Source organism: Abramis brama (assembly GCF_963993115.1).
Source record: "Abramis brama genome assembly, chromosome: 2".
In the NCBI taxonomy this organism is placed as follows: domain Eukaryota; kingdom Metazoa; phylum Chordata; class Actinopteri; order Cypriniformes; family Leuciscidae; genus Abramis; species Abramis brama.
The window spans coordinates 44,695,848-44,718,318 of record NC_139964.1 but is presented as its reverse complement, the minus strand read 5'-3'; the positions used below and the strand labels follow the sequence as shown (position 1 = coordinate 44,718,318).

At 45.3% G+C, this 22,471-nt stretch overlaps 2 protein-coding genes across 2 annotated transcripts in view; one reads left to right on the top strand and one right to left on the bottom strand.

The window, feature by feature from the left end:
* Window positions 1-22,471, top strand: part of nalf1a (NALCN channel auxiliary factor 1a) — a gene marked incomplete at both ends in the record, with an annotated part of 253,860 nt that overhangs the window by 181,079 nt on the left and 50,310 nt on the right. The gene's annotated exons all lie outside the window — the stretch shown is intronic.
* LOC311078257 (uncharacterized protein) lies at window positions 4,924-13,455 on the bottom strand. The gene is made up of 4 exons (XM_084106990.1): window positions 13,352-13,455; window positions 12,430-12,606; window positions 5,987-6,173; window positions 4,924-5,855 (listed from the first exon to the last, which is right to left on the bottom strand). Exons 1-4 carry the CDS (start codon window positions 13,377-13,379, stop codon window positions 5,804-5,806), a joined length of 444 nt encoding a protein of 147 aa, XP_083963116.1. The 5' UTR covers window positions 13,380-13,455; the 3' UTR covers window positions 4,924-5,803.

The window sequence follows — 22,471 nt, the reverse complement described above, 5'->3', positions numbered from 1 at the left end:
AGAGGCCTGAGAGGGTCAGATAGGCACTTAAGTGGGCTGCAACAGAAAAATTAGAGTACCTAATGTTCTCCAAGTTCACTGTAATCACCAACCATAATCCACTACGTTATCTGGACTGCTAATCTAGGAGTAGTCGAGCAACATTGGGTGGCTTAGTTAGCGGATCTTAATTTCGAGGTTGTGTATAAGCCTGGACGACTGATTATCAATGCTGATGCTCTGTCTGTCTCCGGAGAAGACCCTGAACAACAGGATACAGAGAAGGATTTCATCTGACTGGACTCTGAGTAAGTGCGTGCATGTCTGTGGCCTGTGCAAGAGTCCAATCAGGGAGAAACTGACATTCAAGTGGCAGTACAAGCATCCATCAAGAAGGTGCTCAATAGTTACAGCTGGGATGAAATTAGGGAGCTGCAAAGAAGTGATTCTTTGAAGGGTCCCATATACCATGCCATGTCCAAAAACAAAAGACCAAGCTGATCGGGACAATAGAGTATGCCGTCACAGTTGAAAAAGTTTGAACGTCTTCAGCTGCAGCATAGAGTGATGTTTAGATGTATTCTTGACCCAAGGGATGGAGAGAAAATTAGGCAGCTAGTTGGTCCGGTCCCCTTACAGCGTTCAGTTTATGACAGTGAACATGAACATGGAGGTCATTTTGTAGAGAAGAGTACTCTGACATTGATGGAACGGAATTACTATTGTCCTAACATGTCTAAAGACATCCAAGAATGGATAGAACAGTGTAAAAGATGTACCCTTGCAAAGGATGTCTTTCCAAGAATTCGAGCTCAAATGACATGCAGCAATGTCACGGCTCCCTTAGAAGTATTGGCACTGGACTACACCCAGCTGAAAGGGTCCTCAGGAGGGTATGAAAATATACTGGTTCTGACTGACATATTTAGCCGGTTTTCAGTTGCCGTCCCAACCAAGAATCAAACAGGGAGTACCACTGCAAAAGCCCTCATCAAACATTGGTTCGTCTACTATGGGTGTCCAGCTTGTCTGCATTGAGATTAGGGAAGATGTTTCAAAGAGCAAGTGATCAAGGAACTCTGTAAAGTGTATGGTATCGGGAAGAGTCATACAAGTCCCTACCATCCTCAACTGAACTCTCAATGTGAGAGGTTCAACTGCACAATGCATGTTATGTTGAGAACGTTGACACCTGAGAAGAAGAAAGACTGGAAAACTCACTTACCCGAGCTAGTGATGGCATACAACAATTCAAAGATGTATGAGAAGAAGGGAGAGAGGTGTTACAAGGCTGACACGCCATCATCGCTATGCGAGTAGTTTACATTTTTTTCTGCTGGAGATGTAATGGAAGACAGTGGTGCATGCCACGGTCAGTTTAAGTTTCGTGAGTTAAATGTACACTGACATTATCGTGTGAAACTGAAGACGTAGTTGAAGCACTTAAGTGCACTTGTTAGTGAGAGAGAATGCGTTTGTGAACTGAACGTTAGTTTTGCAAAGTGTGATTTGATTTTTTTTGAGTAGTCTGGCATTTTTGGAGAGACTGGCAATCACCTACAATCAAGTTTTGGTTTTGAGAAGCATTTTTTTTTTTGTGAGTCAGACCTATATTCTGGCATGTTGCGTGTGTGCTGTGGCTGGGCCGCGCTGAGACTTATCTTGTGTGTTTTTTTTATTACCCTGCCATCTTGACGACATCTCCTCACTATTCTGTTTCAGCTGTTTGTCTCATTGTTGCAAGTCTTCAGAAGTCATTGCATCAAATTTATCGTTGCTACAAACTGGTACAAATGTTCTTTACACACACACACACACTTTACATGTGACCCGGGACCAGATTTATACACCACCTGAAAGCTGAATAAATAAACTTTCCATTGATGTATGGTTTGTTAGGATAGGACAATATTTGGCTGAGATAAAACTATTTGAAAATCTGGAATCTGAGGGTGCAAAAAAATCGAAACATTGAGAAAAATGCCTTTAAAGTTGTCCATTTATGTTTGTGATTGTGCTGCATTCACTCACAAAAATAAATGTTTTTTATATTTACGGTAGGAAATTTACAAAATATCTTCATGGAACATGATCTTTACTTAATATCCTAATGATTTTTGCCATAAAAGAAAAATCGATAATTTTGACCCATACAATGTATTGTTGGCTATTGCCACAAATATACCCGTGCGACTTGTGACTGGTTTTGTGATCCAAGGTCACATATATGGACTGAACTGAACTGAGAGTTTGAATAAACTGACAGTTTGTGAGAACTGAGTCAAAATTAAACTTACTCCTAAGTTGATTCATAAGAGTCGTTTGAATGAAGATACAAAGGTTATCAGAGTTCATCAGAGTTATTTGAAGTGAGTCATTTGAATTAAACTTTAATAGTCCTCAACATAATTCAGAGTTTCATTTGAAACATCCAGGGCCTCTGTAATGATTCATGTCTGTGTTCCTCTGTCCCTTGTTTAGCAGTTCCCCGTTATGTTGATTAGTCTCCCCAGGTGTTTCTGATTAACCACGCCCCCTTGTTATCTTGTTTAGCTTGTTTGCCTATGTATTTAAGCCCTGTGTCTAATCTCAGTCTTTGTGAGTTCTTGTTACTGTATTTTGGCTGTTTGGTTCTTGTGTCCTGTTTCCCTAGTCTGAGTTTGTCTAGTTTAGTGTTTATTTAATAAAGTTTGCTGCACGTGGATCCTGCTTCCTCCTATCATTCAACCCCATTGTTACAGCCTCATTTATACAACTTGCATATGCACAGATTTGATCTAGGAATAGGAATAAAATAAATAGGCTTACACGAAATATGTTTCACTTAAATAATTAACACTAACAAGACGAAAGAAAGAAAAACTGCGACAAATCATTTGGATCAATCAGTTGTTTAAAATAAGACATACACATGGTTTTCCAAAGCCCTGTTAGCATAATTACACAGCATTAAATAATAAAAAAAAATATTTTGGATGTATACTTAGATTCCACATGTGTGGAATTATTAATTATTTCTATTAATTAATAATTCTATTAATTAATAGAAATATTATTAATTAATATACTATTAACATGGCGGAATTTAGAAGCAGAAAAACTGAATGCTTCTTTAGCGAGGAAACGCATCTGCTTGTGCGCAAGGTTAAAGCGTGTGAGCAGACCATCTACGGGACAAAGTGTACGCGCGTTGTGGACCCGCCTATAGGCGCATATTACTAACGCACTCTTTTAATAACAACTGACAATTTTTTTTTCTGTTGCCTCAAAATAGCAACGAGCCAACAATGCGCCTGAAATGCATTTGCTATTTAAACAACGTGGCGCAGGACGTGAAAATGATAACTGCGTTGGGCTGTAACTAGCAAAAAACACTTGCGTCGCGCCTGGCGCTGCATTGCACCGGGTGTATGATAGGGCCCTCTGTCACAGAAACAGCCACACCATCAGCCACACCTTCAGCACCAGATTAAATCAGATTTACAATCACCTGATTACTGATCAGCACCACCTGCACTCAACCTACCTGCTGATTCCACCGGTTCCACTGATTCCATCAGTCTGCTTCAGTCAACTGCTATCATCCATCTGCCAATCATCCAGTCCTCCAGTCACTTTTCCGATCTACCTGCAACCAAAAAGAACTGTCATTTCACAGCCTGTATCACATCAACTATCTTCTCTCCAGTTACTCACCTGTTTGCATCCCTTCAGTACTTTAATAAACTTTGTTTAGATTTTACCTGGGGCCTGTTTCAGAAAGGAGGTTAAGTGAAAACTCTGAGTATGTTAACCCTGAAATGAGGGAAACTCTGGGTTTTCGGTTTCAGAATGGGAGGTATGTCAAACCTGAGAAAGCAGGGTAAGTCAAGCCCGTTTCTGAAAGAGAGGTAACTTATACTCAGAGTCAGTTACCATGGCAACTTACTCTGTGAACCTAACCTGGTCGGGAGCAGGTTTTCTTCGGGAAACCCAGAGTTTCTTTCGGTCTCCTCCCCTTTTTTAAAGAGGAAGTGGTATTTAAACACCTCATTCATTCTTTCGGTACATTCATTCATTGCGCACATTTCAGTCACGCAGAGCACATCAAATTCAGTGAATGAAATGGCATGTCCTTTTATGGACGATCCTGTGGATGAAGAGGCTGCATTAATCCGTAGGGAGTTACATTTAAGTCGGGAGAGGATTTTGAGGCCCAGAGTGGATTTTTTGTCATATCCCTATTCATTTTTATTTGAGCGGTACCGTTTTTCTTTACAGTCAATAAGATACATCCATAATCTCATCCATCCTTACATCAGTAACATCAGCCATCGCATCCGTGCTCTTACATCCAAGCAGATGCTTTGCATTGCATTATGTTTCTTTGCAAATGATAGTTTTCTGTATAACATTGGGGATGCAGAACATATTAGTAAGGCTACTGTTTGCAGAGTTGTAAGGAAAGTGTACCTCGCTCTTAAGCGCTTTCTGAGAATTGTTGTGCTGTTTCCTGGGCACAAACCCGTGAGAGCCATCAAAGAGGAGTTTCACAGGATTGCAGGTCAGTGATGTATAAATCGGTTTAAATGAGGCTAACCTGATAAATGACGTTCAGTTAAGAGCATCTTGCTGCGACCCCTGGAAGTAAAATAATAATTAGAATTTCTTTTAGGATTTCCGAATGTGGTTGGATGCATTGATGGCACACATATTCCCATCATTGCACCTTCCGAAAATAAAGCTGACTATGTCAGCAGGAGGTCCATCCACAGTATTAATGTGCAGGTACACTGACAGCCTACTGTTTCTAATGGTCAAAGACTACATCACAATACTATAACATGTCTCATTTTTTGCACTGTCAAGATCATATGTGATGCTGCACATCTCATTACAAATGTGGAGGCCAAGTGGCCCGGTTCTGTTCATGACTCACGAATGTATCGGGAGTCAACCCTGAGCAACAGACTGGAAAGGGGTAAGTAAATGCACGTATTTCAATGTATGCACTGCACACTTACAGGGGAACTTCTATGCAGCTCTAAAACAATGTGAACTTTCTTACAGGAGAGATTGATGGCTTTCTGCTGGGAGATAGGGGTTACCCATGCCGACCAACACTAATTACCCCTTACCCAGAACCTGAACCAGGCCCCCAGCGCCGCTTCAATGTGGCACACTGCAGGACGAGAGCCCGGGTGGAGATGACCATAGGCCTGCTGAAAGCACGTTTCCAGTGTCTACATCACCTCAGGGTAACCCCTGAAAGGGCCTGCGACATTATTGTGGCATGTGTTGTTCTCCATAATATTGCCATAATTAGAGGGGAGCAACACCCTGCCCTACAAATACAAGACCCAGAGGAAGACTCCATCAACCCGGCAGATTTCCAGGATGGAAGGGTAGTCCGGGATATGATATGCCGCAATGTCTTCTCAGATTAATACACATTATATCCACCACCACAACCAACCACAAAATAAAAAAATGAATAAACACAAAATCACAGCAATTTATATGGTGTTCTTTATTTCCTACACATTCAAAAAATAAAAAAATAAAAAAAAAGATTTTAATATATTTTCAATACTTCTTAGAATTCACCTGTGACCATGCACTCACCTCTAGCTTTAGTTTCAGAATCTCGATTTCCAGATCTGCTTTTTGGATCTGGCGGTCCAAGTATACAAGTTCTTTGCTGTTTTTTTCTATCTTTTTAATAAGAAGTCTATATAACTCCTTAACTGGCAACTGAAAATACAGTAGATTACAGTTACATCATGTAGTTCTAAAATTCTACAGAATTAAACTGTGGCATTTACTGAAAATCACTGAACTGTGTTCATCTGTGCACCAGAAGTTGATGGACCGTCCTCCTGCTGTTCTTCCACACTCTGGGGGGGAGAGATAAGAATGTCCGTTTATACTTGGATATAAACTTAGATTCTATAGGCTACTCCACATAAAAAAGGTGAAGAAATGTGAATGTGTAGATTGTTTGATAGACACATCCTATTAACATTACCTCTGCAGGCCTCTCTGTGGTAGCAGAAACTGTTTCTTCATCCCCATCATCCTGTGAAGATGAGCATAATGAGAACACTTTATAACACTATTTGTCATAATTTCTGGTGTATTGAGTAGGCTACGTACAACTGCCTGTGGTTCTGTTGGGACAGGAGGCTCCAAAAGACAGATTTTACCGTCAGAATCTGTTGGGACCAACGAAAAACCCATCCCAAAGTAAAATAAATGGAAATATCACAAATAGCCTATATAAAAAAACCCGTCTCGGTTACGTATGTAACCCTCGTTCCCTGAGACGTGTCGTCGGGGGAGTTCCCTGACGAATTGGGATCACGCTAGGGAGACTAATTGCCTACGAGTGAATTAAAACGAGCCAGTGAAAATTGGCATGCAGGATTTGCATTCCGCAGCCCGCCTACCAGCGCAGGTATAAAAAGGCGGAAGCAACGCATGCATAGTGCTTTTCGCTGAGGAGCCGAACAGTGTCCAGTCCTCCGCGAAGGTACAGCAACATGGCGACGGGACTTCCCTGTACTCAGGGAACGAGGGTTACATACGTAACCGAGATGTTCCCTTTCGTCCTGGGAACTCCAACGTGTCGTCGGGGGAGTTCCCTGACGAATTGGGATCCCTAGTAAAACGCCATGGTGCTGGCCCCTTCCAGCGCCCAGCTAAGCTACACTGCAGCAGTTTCTTGTAATAAGTTGCGGGAGCTAGCTAGGGAATCACACTGCTGTTCCGCAAGACCCGCACAGTGGATTTTGGATAACACTGGGAAAGCGTGCCCTAACCCCCAGGGGGGGAGGAATGCTGCGGAAGCCCAGCCTGCCTGAGGAAGGCCTGGAATACACATATGTACTAACCCATTGGAGTAGTGAAACATATGGCAGTCCCTGAGGTAGTCCCAATCCGAGGGAAGTGGGAGTGTACTCAACAGGGACGACAGAATGAGTCTGTCAAGGGGAAGACACGGCTGAACTGCACGTGGCATCATGGGTCACCGTAGAGACCACGGGAAAAAACACCCAGTCTACTAGCAACTCCTACTAGAGGTAGCAGACCTGGCGCCAGGCGGTCCGCCACGCCTGGCACCGGAAGGGTGATGGAGGAACTCACGAGGCTCACCGACGTAGGGCGCCAACGGAGCAAAAGACGCACATATCCGGCCGAGGCATGGAGTGGCGTAGCAAGCCGACACAACCTATTCCCTCGCACCACTGGCCCTAGTGAGTACTCGGGAGGAAAGAGGTTCCACACGTAAATGGTAAATGGTAAATGGACTGCATTTATATAGCGCTTTCACAGACCTATGGCCACCAAAGCGCTTTACATTGCCTCACATTCACCCATTCACTCACTCATTCATACACCGACGGCGGTGTCAGCCATGCAAGGCGCCATCCAGCTCGTCGGGAGCAGCTGGGGTTAGGTGTCTTGCTCATGGACACCTCGACACTTGGTCAAGTGGAACCGGGGATTGAACCACCAACCTTTCGGTTTGTAGACAACCTACATGAACCACTGAGCCACTGCCGCCCCACTATAGGCTATAGAATCTAGTGAACGTGTTCGGTGTCGCCCAGCCCGCAGTTCTACAGATGTCTGTCAGCGAGGCGCCTTGAGCCAAAGCCCAGGAAGCGGCAACACCTCTAGTAGAGTGAGCACGCAACCTGGGAGGACAAAGCTCACCTAGAGATTCATACGCTCGGGTGATAGCATCCACTAACCAGTGAGCTAACCTCTGCTTGGAGACAGCCTTCCCTTTCTGCTGGCCTCCGTAACAGACAAAGAGCTGATCTGAGGTCCTGAAGCTTTGCGATTCTGTCAATATAAACCCGCAGGGCACGGACGGGACAGAGAAAAGCTAGGGCTGGGTCTGCCTCCTCCTGGGGCAGCGATTGCAGGTTCACTACCTGGTCCACGAAGGGAGTGGTAGGAACCTTGGGCACATATCCGAGCTGGGGTCTCAATACAACATGAGAAAGGCCCGGCCCGAACTCTAGGCACGATTCGTCGACCGAAAAAGCCTGCAGATCCCCGACCCTCTTGAAAGAAGCCAATGCCAACAGGAGCACTGTCTTAATGGACAGGATATTCAACTCAACTGTTGACAAGGGCTCAAGGGGAGGACTTTGAAGAGCTCTAAGAACCAGAGCTAGGTCCCAAGAGGGTACAGGGTGCAAAACACGAGGTGGATTTAACCTCCTAGCACCCTTAAGGAATCTGATGATCAGGTCGTGCTTCCCCAAAGACTTACCTTCTACTGCATCGTGATGCGCTGCTATTGCAGCGACATACACTTTGAGGGTGGAGGGAGACAGCCTTCGCTCCAACCCATCTTGCAGGAAGGAAAGCACGACTCTAATCGGGCAAGTTCGGGGGTCCTCCTGACGGGAGGAACACCAATCGACGAACAGGTTCCACTTCAATGCATAGAGGCGCCTCGTAGAGGGGGCTCTAGCGGAAGTGATGGTGTCTACCACTGCCTGTGGCAGGCCATCTAGAACCTCCGCGTCCCGTCCAGGGACCAGACATGGAGTTTCCAGAGGTCTGGACGCGGGTGCCATAGAGTGCCCTATGTCCTTCCTCAGAGAAATCGGCCAAGGAGGGGCTGTCGCGAGGAGCATGAGTTCCGTGAACCAAGTCCTGGTGGGCCAATACGGCGCCACTAACAGGACCTGCTCCTCATCCTCCCTGACCTTGCACAGGGTCTGTGCAAGATGGCTCACTGGGGGAAACGCATACTTGCGCGGGTCCCGGGGCCAGCTGTGAGCCAGGGCGTCCGTGCCGAGGGCCCCCTCGGTCAGGGAGTAAAACCACTGGCAATGGGTCGTGTCTGGAGAAGCAAACAGGTCTACCTGTGCGACTCCGAAGACACTTCAAATCAGCAACTCTAGGCAGTTGATGTGCCAATGCAGCTGGGGCCACGTCCACAGACCCGAGACTGCATGCCCGTTGTACGTGGCCCCCCAACCCATGGCAGAGGCATCCGTGAAAACCACAGCATGCCTGGAAACCTGGACTAAGGGCACTCCGGCCCGTAGAAACACAGGGTTCGACCATGGGAAGAAGGTTTGGCGACAGCGCGGGGTAACTGCGGCTGCGGCTGCCATATGCCCCAGGAGCCTCTGAAATTGTTTCAGTGGAACCGCTGTCCTGCCTCAAAGGAACCTGAGGCAGGTGAGCACTGACTGGACGCGTTCCTCCGTGAGGCGCGCAGTCCAGGCGACCGAGCCCAGTTCCATACCGAGATAAGAGATCCTCTGCACGGAGCAGAGTTTGCTCTTATCCCAGCTGACCTGAAGCCCCAACCGGCTGAAGTGCCGAAGCATCATGTCCCTGTGATCGCACAACACCTCGCAAGTGAGCTAGAATGAGCCAGTCGTCGAGATAGTTGAGAATGCGAATGCCTTGTTTTCTCATGGGAACAATGGCCGCCTCCGTGACTTTCGTGAAGACACGGGGCGACAGGGCCAGCCGGAAGGGAAGGACTTTGTACTGACACGCTCGACCCTCAAAAGCAAACCGTAGAAACGGTCTGTGTCGAGGAAGAATCGAGACGTGAAAGTACGCGTCCTTCAGGTCGATCGCTGCAAACCAATCCTGGGGACGGATGCATTCGAAAATGAACTTCTGCGTGAGCATATTGAACGGGAGTTTGTGCAGGGCCCGATTCAAAACTCACAGGTCCAGGATTGGCTGTAACCCACCGCCTTTCTTGGGTACAATGAAGTAGGGGCTGTAAAGCCCAAACCTCATCTCGGCAGGAGGGACCGGCGCGATTGCGTCCTTTGCCAGCAGGACATCAATCTCTTCCCACAAGACAGGGGGACCCACTGACCGCACACGGGTCCGCACCCTGAACTTGGGAGGCCGGCGTGCAAACTGAATTGCATAGCCGAACCGAATGGTGCGGATGAGCCATCGGGACGGACCCGGAAGCACTAGCCAGGCTTCCAGATACCGTCTCAACAAACCCACCCGAACCACCGGCGTACCCGCGGAGGGGCAGCAAGGTGGAAGACAGGGACCCGGCTCTGGTGGCATTGTAGCGACCGAGAGCGGGGTCTGGACGTTTTAACTTGACACCAACCTGCTTCCACCTGTGGGCAGACGGCAGAGAAGGCCCGTGGGCATTCTGCTGCGGGCTGCCCGGTGGCAAGGGGAGGGGGAGAGACGAGGAACGAGGCCCTGACTCCTCGTGACCTGGTCTCTGCGCTTCCGGGCCCAGCTGCAGACAGGAGCGACGCAGCCGAGGCTGCGTCACTGCTATCCATGAGCTGGGGAGAGGGGAACGGGAGTGGCGCCATTCGGGGGCTGCGCGCACTGCCATTCTGACCCTCTCGGACGGAGGAGACTGGTCTTACTGGTCTGCCAGACTCGACCGTGAGGGGAAACGAGGAGCGAGGCCCGGGGGCATCGAGTCCTGGTTTCCGCCTCCTCACCCAGCGTGAGATGAGAGTGACAAGGCCATAGCCCTCACTGTCATCTGAGCACTGGGGCCCATGAGTGACTCAGAGGAAGTGGACTGCTCAAACTTTGGGTACCGCTGACTGGATGACCAGCGGCGGAACATAAATGAAATTCTCCACCCGGCCCTCCCCCGGGGGAAGGAGTGGTGATGACACGCACTCCCGAATAGCAGACATCACATACTCCAGGTCGCTCCTCTCAGGGTCGTTTCCCTTCCCTTTGCTGGGGGGAAACGAACTCCGAGCGGGCTGGTTTTGAGGCGCTTCTGGACCACCAGTGTGGACATCGTCTGACCGAGGGCCAGCGCTGTGACTAATCACGGTCAGTCATTAAGCGCAGCTCCACCCCGAATCAGAACTACCCATGTGCACTGAATGTGCAGGGGTAGTGAGAGAGGAAAAACTTCTGCAGATTTAGGCATGTTTGGCTTGCCATATTGGCACCAAAATGCTTCCATACTGCCAAAAATTTTCACACGCATCCAGGCACTTTAGACCCAGGAAGTGTTGCTGTCAAGTCTGAATCTTCAGCACGAGAACATACCATTACAGTAGGAACTCAGCATCATTTTCAGAGTATAACAGCCCTCTCTCCGATGTAGCGATCGACATCTGTCCTCCCCTGGGGCTCCGAATGAAATGCTTGGTCCCTCATGAGAAGGACCAAAATCCCATTCAAAGCCTCGACGGCACGCTGAGCGGCTCAAGCCTTTACGAGAAAGGGGAGACGAACAACGTGCCGACGTGGTCATGCACTCATGAGGGAACATGAACCACCCATGAACGCAGTCTCAACACACTGATTAGGCATGTGAAACAGCGATCATGGCCGTCAACCAGGCATGCAAGACAGTGAACGTGGCCATCGCCTCGATGACACACGGCACGCTGAGCGCTCAAGCCCTCAGGCAGGACGAACAACGTGCCGACGTGGTCATGCTCTCATGTAGAGAGCACAAACCACCCACGAACACAGTCTCAGCATGTTTGCGATGCACTAGAGGAGTGAGTGGTTCATGCTCACTGTAACCCTCAGATCACCAATGTTATTCGCCAAAGTAGCCCTCCTCTGGTGCACCAGAAGAGAAACTAGATCGGGAAATAAGCAAAGGGACTCACCTCATAGAGGTACGCGAGTCTTGATCTTGACCACGCATCTTGAGCGCCGAATGACGCGCGCTGGGTTGCCGTGACAACCCGCGCTGTCAACCGGCGCTCGACGGCACACGGCACGCTGAGCGGCTCGAGCCTTTAAAAAGGGGAGACGAACAACGTGCCGACGTGGTCATGCACTCCGGAGAGAACATGAACCACCCACGAACGTAGTCTCACACACTGATTAGGCATGTGAAACAATGAACGTGGCCGTCAAATGAGGACGGGAAACGATCGCATCCAGAAACACACGAGTGAAACGTCATCCTGAAAAGGACGCGATCTTCACTCGTGTTGCTCTTTCAGGAAGAAAGTACTCTCTTTATTGTGCTGAAGCACACAGGGACCCAACGCGGCAACACAGCGGGGAAACTGCAAGCCCGCTGTGCGCACTCAACCGTTTACCAGCTGTGAAAACAGCTTTTGAATTAACAGTGTGTAGACGCAGCCGGCAGACAGGAAATCGCGCGGTCGCTGAAACGCTGTCACGCCAACACAGAGATCCCTTCCCGAAACAGCAGACTCGTAGAGCGTAAGATAGATACAATCTTAAAGCTCATTCACTCAGAGAGGACACAACCGGTCGGCTCCGAAGCTAAAAGCACTATGCATGCGTTGCTTCCGCCTTTTTATACCCGCGCTGGTAGGCGGGCTGCGGAATGCAAATCCTGCATGCCAATTTTCATTGGCTCGTTTTAATTCACTCGTAGGCAATTGGTCTCCCTAGCGTGATCCCAATTCGTCAGGGAACTCCCCCGACGACACATTGGAGTTCCCAGGACGAAAGGGAACAACACATAGGTAGACCTCTTACATTTTATGAAGGCACTTAAATCTTCTGGAGTGACTGGCTCTGATGAAGTCCCTCCAGGAATTCCCTCAGCCATTGGCCTTCCAGCATTCAGACTCAGGGCCATCTCCTCTGCATTTGTCAGAGGTGGTGGTGCAGGTCCTCCCCTCGTTTTGCGAGCCTCTGCCTTCTTTCTGTTGGCTGAATTAGAGTGCTCAACGGGCCTGAAAATTACAACCTGACCCGACCCGGCCCGTGTCTTTTAAAGCCCGGACCCGATCTAACCCGACACATCAACATGAATTATCTGCCCGAACCCGGCCAGGCCCGATTTTTTTTTCCTCATACACGTATTATCATGACCAGCAGACGGGAATTCAAACCAACCTTTAATGTTCACGCCTTTTAACAATACAAACAATACAAACAACTGAAACAATAAACTTTAAAATATATAAATAGGCTGTAGTAGCGACGGTGAATTCACCTGTGGCAAGTTTACTTTTCACCAACTCCATCTTCTTCTCTCCAGGCTAAAGTCGAGCACGCAGCGGCGTCAGGTCTGCCCCCGCCCCTCTCCATAATGCACGTTGCACGCAGCAGCCAGACTTTCTTTACGGTGAACAGCAGCGATGATTAATAAATGTTTTTTTGTTTTTTTTCACTGAGCGGAAAAGATTAAGCCCGAGGTCCGACCCGACCCGACCCGAGTCATTTGATTATATTTTCGACCCGAACCCGGCCCGAACCCACGGGTCCCGTCGGGTTTGTTGGGCCGACCCGACCCGTTGAGAACTCTAGGCTGAATAGTCAAATGAGAATGAACATTTAGACCTATGCCAAAAATGCTGATGCACTGCTAGACACTGGATGCTATTTAGTTATTTAATATGTCAAATGTTTGTAAAGTCAGGTAGACTACAACCATGATATGCTCAAGCCTTACCTGATTGAATTATGTTTTTATATTTCATTTTCAGCTGCTGCCATGTTCTTTTAACACCTGCAGGATTGCACCTACATGAAAATTAAAATTAGGTTGAATAACATACTGTTCTTCCAGTTTCACCTCTGATATTATAACAGTTGGGCAAGTTACTTGTATTCAGTGTTGGGAGTAATGCGTTACAAAAGTAATGTATTACAGTAACTTATTACTTTTTGTTGTAACGCAGTAGTGTAAGGCATTACTAATAAATTTTCAGTAATATTTTACTCGGTACATGTACACGCATGCGTTACAACACACTTTTAGCCCAAAATTTAATTGTTCAAAAAATAAAAAAATAAAAAAATAAATACAGCCAGACCGCGTGAGACATTAACGAATGAAAAATGCAAGTTATTACCTGTTCGTGGTCAGTCAATAGCCGTGCGTGTGGTGTCCAAGTTTGTAAATAATTAATATAACTAATATAACTAAATGACAGCTTCTGATATATTTATATCTATATACGATTTATTTCATTCATCTCCCTCTTGCTGGTGTACCTTTGTATTGTGTGACATAGTCCAGTAAAAGCGTGTTTAGGGCAGGTTTTACAGGAGTGCCGCGATCATGATTTTGGTCTCTGTGCTCGCGCTGGCCAGTGGAAAAGCGGTTAATGGGAGAATATGGTAGAAGAAGACTGTACATTCGCGGGATGTATGTATGCGCATTGCTCTGTTTGCTCTACTGTGTTTTCTTTCTAACCAGAGAGCAGTCCGTTTTCTTTCGTTTTGAATTGTTCTGTTTAAAAGTAGACATGTCTGACTGTGAGTGAGGCAAGTAGACGCTGACTTTCGGTTCATTCATGAGACGCCCGCGCCTCCGTGTCCTGGTTATCTCTTGTCTACTTATATTTACTTCTTACTTATTAAATCCAGGCAATGGTAGATGAATCATTGATTAAAATTAAGATACAATTAATACAAAACGAAATTCACTTTAAAGAAAGGCTTTGTGCTGTTTGAGGTCTCTGTGAAACCTTAAGCAGTCTTTAGTGCCGCTTTCAGCGGCACTCAGAACGCTTTAACATCGTTTTTTCCTCATAAATGCGAACACGAAAAATAAAATAAAATAAAATAAAATGAATATATTATGTTCTGTGGAGAGCCAACCCTTCTTCATACGGTGGGTAGTATTAGGCCTACTTTTGGTTTGCTTAGTGTAATTCACAGAATTACTAAAAAATTTTTTGCTATAGCCTACCTAAAAGTTAAAGATTTTTTGTGTCACGCTATTTCCCTCATATTAAATATAAAATGCATGTGTGTATATTTTTCTAATGTCTGGACTCCTTTATTAAGGGAGTAGCATATGGATGTATAAACAGACGTTTCAATATATTGGTATTAAATGCATTTTCTGAGAATTTATATTTCAAGTTTTTACTGCAAATGTCACGTCCATAACGCTGGAATTGCCCAATTTTAAATAATTTATTCTCAACTAGTTTTGTGGTGTAGGTCTACGTATTTTATAATGTTAATTTCAAATAATACTAAAAGTAATTTAAAGATGTGGTAGCTTTGGATCTGGACGTGTGGGGTGTGTCGTGATTCTGCCTTCTCACACCGCACACCGACACAGGTTCATGAATCTGAGTGTCGCGGTTTCATATCGCATATCTTTACAGCCCTAGTCATTTTAGAATGTTAAGTTCTACTTCTGTAGTTATTTTGGTTAAAGTAACTCAAAAGTAATACAGGAGTAATGTAACGCATTAAAATTCTGAAACAGTAATATTGTAAGGTAAAGAATTACTTTTTAATAACAGTAACAAGTAATGTATAATGTATTACAGTTTGGAAGTAACTTGCACAACACTGCTTGTATTACTAACTACAAATGACATCTTCAACAGTGTAATTAGATTAATGTAATAATTACTATCTCTAGAAAGTATTGGTCTACTTATTGCTAATTACTTTCTAAATCCCTTATCAACCTCAACCACTTGAACAATACAGGGAGAGACAAGAAACTGCACTTTTAATGCTTTCAAATAAACATTATACAATTGCATGAATTATTCTTGAAAAAATATATCTTTAAAAATTTGATGTTAAATCCACTATTGTTTTATACCGAATTGCTTTATAGTCTATGCAGCATTTAATGCAATTACATCAGATTTTACTTTAAATTACAGAGTAATCCCTTTAATTAAATTACAGTTTTTAGATTACTTAGTAATTAATTACACACAACACTGTAGGCTATAACAGACATTCAAATGTAAAGTTACGCATTGACTCGAGCAGCTATTTTCTCCCAAGCTAACTGTCTGTCCTTCGCTGCTGCAGCCGTGTTGCTTTTTTTTTTTAAATATATGTTCGTACTCTCCATATGCTTGCATAAGCACATCCAGTTCTGCTGGTGAAAAATATGAAGACCTCTTTTTGTCTGGCGCCGTTGCCATGGTGACTCATAATATCTGCGCTCCATTGATAATGGCTTTTTATAGTTGTGGTGCACACGCTTAACTCAGAGTCAGTCAACTTAGAGTTGATTGAACTAACTCATTTCAGCTGTTCTGAAACCGAAAACTCAGAGTTTCCCATCTCAGGGTAAGTCAACTCAGAGTTCAAGTTTCAACTCAGAGTTGGTTGAGCCTCCTTACTGAAACGGGCCCCTGGTCTGCACTCTTCTGACAGCTTCACAGTAATCAGCAGAAAAATAGTGTTAATGTTGCAAAATTATGAAAATAATTATATTTCAGATGTAAAGCTGCTGTACAGAAGAACATTTGGTCAATATTCAGCTCATTTAGTTGTTGTTGATTCAGTTAAGTTCAATAACTGTTACGGCCTGAGCCTCGTGGTGAGGGTTGTATTTGTGTTTTGTAACGTTATCTGTTTTTGTGTTCTGATTTGTTTTTCTTTTCTTTGAGTGTCGTTAGATTCCGCCCCTTCACACCTGTTCCTAGTTGCTCTAATAGTGCCCCTGATTGTGTATATAAGACTGAAGTGAAACAGGAAGAGGGAGACGGCGGTGAACAATGGTGCACGCCATTACATCCAGCGGCTGGATACAAGCTGTGTTTTCATGTGTTCTCGTTGTTGTTGATCTAATATGTATATTGTTTGCCTTTCCTTTTATGTGTGAAATTTATGGTGAAGTCCTTTTGGTATGGTAAAGTTGAATCCTTATTTTATTTGTTTTATTTATTTATTTATTTTTTTGCCCCTAGTGTTTGGATATTTAAGGCATGTGCGTTTGTGTGCATTTGTTAGTCTGGTTCTTAATAAATATTGTTAGAGATATTGCACCTGTTGTTTACCCCTGAGTAACTGAGTACCCCCGTTGTTTAACTGAGTATTGTATTAGGGGTAAGAAATATAAAATAATGTTACAAAAAACAGCATTAATGATGCAAAGTTCATAAGTTATTAAACAAAATTAATTAAACTATAAAGCAGCTATACAGAAAACATTAGTGTCATTATTCCAGCCCAGGCTCATTAGAAAAATGTACCTGTGGCAAAAAAAAATTGTTGTGCACATTTTGCAACAGTTTCAAAGTGAAATGTCCAGTGAGTGGCGTTAAAAGCGTTTAGTTTTTTTCCGGAACAGATGAACGTGAATAATTTACATTTACATTTATTCATTTAGCAGACACTTTTATCCAAAGCGACTTACAAATGAGAACAATAGAAGCAGTTAAACTAACAATAGGACAACAATATGCAAGTTAGGCAGATCGTTCCACCAACAGGGAACAGTTAAGGTAAAGGCACGAGAAAGAGATTTTGTGCCTCTTTGAGATGGCACCATAAGATGACGTTCACTTGCAAGTTTCTGGATGGCAAGTAAGTCTGAAGTAATGAGTTTAGGTAAAAGGGAGCAGAGCCAGTGGCTGTTCTGTAGGCAAACGTCAGTGACTTGAATTTGGTGCAAGCGGCAACTGGCAGCCAGTGCAAATTTGTGAGGAGAGGAGTGACGTGTGCTCTCTTTGGCTCGTTAAAGACCACTTTAGCTGCTGCATTTTGGATCAGTTGCAGAGGTTTGACAGTGCAAGCTGGAAGACCAACCAGGAGAGCATTACAATAGCCCAGTCTGGATAGAACAAGCGCTTGGACAAGGTGTTGCGTAGCATGCTCTGATAGGAAGGGCCTGATTCTCCTACTGTTGTATAAGGCAAATGTGCAGGACCGGGCTGTTCTAGCAATTTGGTTTGAACCATTGGAGTGCGGTTCCCGAGATGCCCTTCGTCTTTAGGATTGACAGGAGGATCTGGTGGTTAACTGTGTCAAAGGCAGCAGGCAGATCTAGCAGGATGAGAACTGAGGATTTGGAAGCTGCTCTTGCCAGTCTCAGAGCTTCAATTACTGAGAGCAGGGCAGTCTCAGTTGAGTGTCCGCTTTTGAAACCAGACTGGTTGTTGTCAGGAGGTTGTTCTGTGTAATAAAGGAAGAGATCTGGTTGAAAACAACTTGTTCAAGTGTTTTCGTGACGAATGGAAGAAGGAATACCAGTCTGTAATTTTCCAGATGTGCTGGATTTAGAGTGGGTTTCTTAAGCAGTGGGGTAACCCGAGCCTGCTTAAATGCTGTGGGAAAGGTACCAGTGTGAAGAGAGGTGTTGATGATGTGAGTAAGTGCGGGTACAACTGAGGAAGAAATGGCTTGAAGTAGATTAGTGGGAATAGGATCAAGCAGACAGGTAGTAGGACGAATGGAAAGGAGGAGTTTGGAGACTTCTGTCTCTAAAAAGCAGAGAGAAGGAGGGTAGAATGTGTGTGTTAGCTGGTAAGATGTGTGTGTCAGTTTGTGGTTTGGTAAATTGGCTGCTGATGGTGGTTGTTTTATTTATGAAGAATGTGGCAAAATCATCAGCTGTTAGGGTTGATGAAGGAGGAGGAGGGTTGAGAAGAGAGGAGAAGGTTTTGAAAAGCATGCGAGAGTCAGAAGAATTGTTAATTTTGTTGTGATAGTAAGTCATTTTAGCAGTAGAGATATTAGCAGAGAAGGAAGAGAGGAGGGATTGATAAAGACCAAGGTCAGTAGGATCTTTCGATTTGCGCCGCTTCCTCTCTGCACCCCTGAGTTTAGAACGATGTTCGCGGAGAACATCAGATAACCAGGGGGCAGAGGGCTGGCCTGGAGGAAAGTTGTCCAAGCAGGATGTTAAAGTGGAGAAAAGAGTATCAGTTGCATTGTTAGTATCTAGTGTTTAGAGCTGATCAGGTGGAGGAAGTGTGGATGAGACCAAAGAGGATAGACGAGAGGGTGAGAGTGAGTGTAGGTTTCGCCGAAAGGTGACCTGTGGAGGAGTGTGTTTTGTGTTCTGAGACAGATTGAGGTTGAGAGTGAGGAGGAAGTGATCTGAGGTATGCAGTGGAGTGACCAGTGTATGGTCAGTGGAGCAGTAGCGCATGTAAATAAGGTCCAATTGGTTACCTGATTTGTGAGTAGCCTCAGTAGATACTCGTTTGAGGTCGAATGAGGCAAGTAGAGCGTGGAAATCAGCATCCTGAGGTTTTTCTGGGTGGATGTTGAAGTCTCCAAGAACTATGAGAGGAGTACCATCCTCCAGGAAGGATGAGAGTAGCACATCAAGCTCCTCCAAGAAACTGCCAAGCTGACCTGGGGGACGATAAACAACTACAAAATGGATTTTAATAGGACTAGTCATGGTAATTGAATGCGATTCAAATGAGCTGTTGTCACACAGAGGTAGTAAAGGATCAAATTTCTAATCGTTTGAAATGAGAAAACCAGTACCTCCATCCCTTCCGATCAGGCGATTGGTGTGTGAGAAAGTGAAGTTAGTGGAGAGGGCAGCAGGTGTGGCAGTGTCCTCTAGTCTGATCCAGAGAGAATATGGCAATGTTTTTTTTTGCGTTGGAGTTTGTATGTATCACCACAGCTCTGAATTAAAATGTCCAATTCAGTGGCGCTAAAAGTGAGTGGCGCTAAAAGCTTAATGCTCCATTTTCAAATAATGTCCACCTACTGTACACTAAACCTTAAACCTAGCTTGGAAATTATTGTGGAATGGACTTTCAGTTTAGGGACATAAATCTCTCTTATCGAGTCGGTCCCTCGACATTACGTATGGGGAAATCCATTTTGATTCTGAAGCCTGATTTGAATAACTCTTTTGCTTGCAAATAGCCAATGGCTCAGAATCTTTCATCTTCACTTGGAGCCTGGTTTCGCCGTGGATTCACGCAAACAGAGTGGACAATGTGGATTATCCCCTCTCGCATTCCGGCGGATTTTTGCTTAAAAACGAAGAAAAAAATGTCTCTTTGCCGCATGTGTGGTGGTCCTATCGACTTCCCGGACGCACACGAGCAGTGTGTGCTGTGTCTGGGTCGAGCCCACGCGGAGGCGGCACTCGAAGGATCAGGTTGTCAAGCCTGTGAGGAACTCCCTATCAAGATCCTTCATTCAAGGCTGGCCGTCGAGCCGCGGGCCGGGAGACTGCAGAAAGCTCCGTCAATGGACTCTGTCGAGGAGTTGGTGTCGGCCTAATGCCCACGCCCCCCTCACGTGTCAGAACCTCTCACCTACGCTGAGGCCAGTTACCGCCCTCCGAAGGACGAGGAAGGCCCGGACCCCGAGTCCCTCAGGAAGCTGCGCACGGCCGCGGATCTGGCTCTGGCCACCTCTAAAAAGGTTGTGCAGGGTATCAGCCGTAATATGGGCAGCCTCTTGGTTTTGCACCGTCACCTGTGGCTGACGTTGATGGAGATGCGCGATGCTGGGAAGAAACAGCTCCTGGACGCACCGGTAAGGTCATATCGTTGGGTCTTTTCGGCGTTGCAGTCGAGGCTATCTCTGAGAAGTACACTGAGACTTTGAAACAGTCGAAGATGATGCCGCATCTCCTACCTAAACGGTCTCAAGCCCCCCCTAGAGCGAGGTCTAGATCGTCCTCGGCTCAGCGTCCGGCTGGATACGCTAGGCGCGCATCCCCGAGCGAGAGAGAGTGGCGCAAGCCTGAACCGCCGCTTCGCCAGAGGCAATTCAGGAAGCCCCGTTTCGGCATGAATCCGGCCTCTAGCAGCCAAGGGTGGCCGGTGGACAAGAAGGGGCAGCGTTCCTGATGTTCGTGCCAGGAGGAAGAGAGCGCAGGCCGTGCACGACAACAGACCTGCGGCGAAAAGGGCGTGTTCCAGCTCAGAGTTCCCTCGGCAACCTACAGTGAAGCCCGATAATGTTTTTGTCAATGTTATAAAACAGCTGTGTTCTGTTTCAATAAACATAAAACATTATGTCTCAGCAAAAGAGCTCTTTTCCTCCCTTGACGATTACCCGCGACATAAGCGAAGCCTCTCCTCCGGGAGATGAGGATGGAGGTATGCGCCCCATCTTAGACCTGAGATTACTGAACAAAGCTATATATATATATATATATATATATATATTTATATATATATATATATATTAAATTTTAATGATGAAATAATTTTCGACTTTTAATGTAGGCCTATGCTTTATCTTTCATGCATTTCATACATTGAGTTACGTCCCATGTCACAAAAAGCTTCATTCCTAAACTCTTAAATGTTTTATGATTTATGATATGACGTACAGTAATCCAAACATTTGTTTTTCACCTCCATCTGGCATGCGATGGGTGAGATGGGTCAGCAGCCCCCAATGGCATGTCATTTCCTATTATTCTATTACAGATGTCTTGTTTTTAAAGACGTTTTGAGAAGGGTGAGAGAGGGGAAGGGAGAATCCTCTTAGAAACCAGCCTTCACAAATCAGACTGCAGTACTAGATTCTCCGACAGCCAGACAGTGCTAATGACGACCTGCTTTTCTATTCCTACTGTTCTCTTTACACACACACAGACACACACACACACGCATGCATGCATGCACGCACGCACGCACGCACACACGCGCGCACACGCACACACACACACACACACACACCATTCATGGATGCTCTGGCATCTTCCTTTACCTTTCCTCAACAGCAGGCTGAGCTGTGCGCTATGTAGGGCAAAGTAAATTAGCAAAGTCTATTCTTATAGTACTGTGGAGTCCTCTGCCCACCCTTGCACTGCCCACTGTGCTCCTTTGCTCTTAACTCACTTCATATATAGCTTGATACTATAATTTTGTCACAGTAATGATGCAGTAGGTGTATTGGGTTAGATTATCAAAGATCATAAAGCAACACTGTTTATATGAGGTCTGCATGACCTGGTTGTGCCTTTGTATGTCACTGAAGTAAGTCAAGTCAAGTCAAGTCAAGTTTATTTATATAGCGCTTTTCACAATACAGATTGTATCAAAGCAGCTTCACAGTATTAAATTAAAATGATACATCAATGCTTGTTTCTAGTGGAAAACGTCCACGTTTGGTAATGCTGATCAATAGTATTGTTGATTGATTAATTAAATCAAATATCCCCAACTGAGCAAGCCAAAGGCAACAGTGGCAAGGAACCGAAAAACTCCATCAGGTGACCTAATGGAGAAAAAAAAACCTTGGGAGAACCCAGGATCAGTCGGGGGCCAGTTCTCCTCTGGCGTTTGTGAACTAGAGGTCGGATTTAACTGTAAGATTAAAAGTATTATATGAATGCCTGGCTGAAGAGATGCGTCTTTAATCTAGTTTTAAACTGGGAGAGCGAGTCTGAACAACGAACAGTATCAGGAAGACTATTCCAGAGTTTTGGAGCTAAATGTGAAAATGCTTTCCCTCCTTTGGTGGATCTGGGTATCCTAGGTATGACTAAAAGCCTCGAATTTAGTGATCTTAAAGAGCGCGATGGATTATAGGGCGATCCGTTAAATAGACTGGAGCTAAGCCGTTTAGGGCTTTGTGAGTCAGTAGCAATACCTTGTAATTAATACGGAACTTTATAGGTAACCAATGTAGTGATGATAAAATTGGTGTTATATGATCATATTTTCTTGATCTAGTAAGAACTCTAGCTGCAGCATTTTGGACTAACTGTAGATTGTTTATTGAGGATGCAGGACAACCGGCTAATAAAGCATTACAGTAATCTAGTCTCGAGGTCATGAATGCATGAACTAATTTTTCTGCATCAGAAACTGATAGCATGTTACGTAGCTTAGCAATGTTTCTAAGGTGGAAAAAGGCTGTT

What these genes read in the sequence shown, in the direction of transcription:
- LOC311078257 (XM_084106990.1), bottom strand. Translation starts at nt 13,379, where the DNA reads ATGAAATATAAAAACATAATTCAATCAG. An exon ending in TAAAAACATAATTCAATCAG is followed by an intron (nt 12,607 to 13,351) that starts GTAAGGCTTGAG and finishes ACTCTAATTCAG; the next exon opens with CCAACAGAAAGAAGGCAGAG. An exon ending in TTTAAGTGCCTTCATAAAAT is followed by an intron (nt 6,174 to 12,429) that starts GTAAGAGGTCTA and finishes TGGTCCCAACAG; the next exon opens with ATTCTGACGGTAAAATCTGT.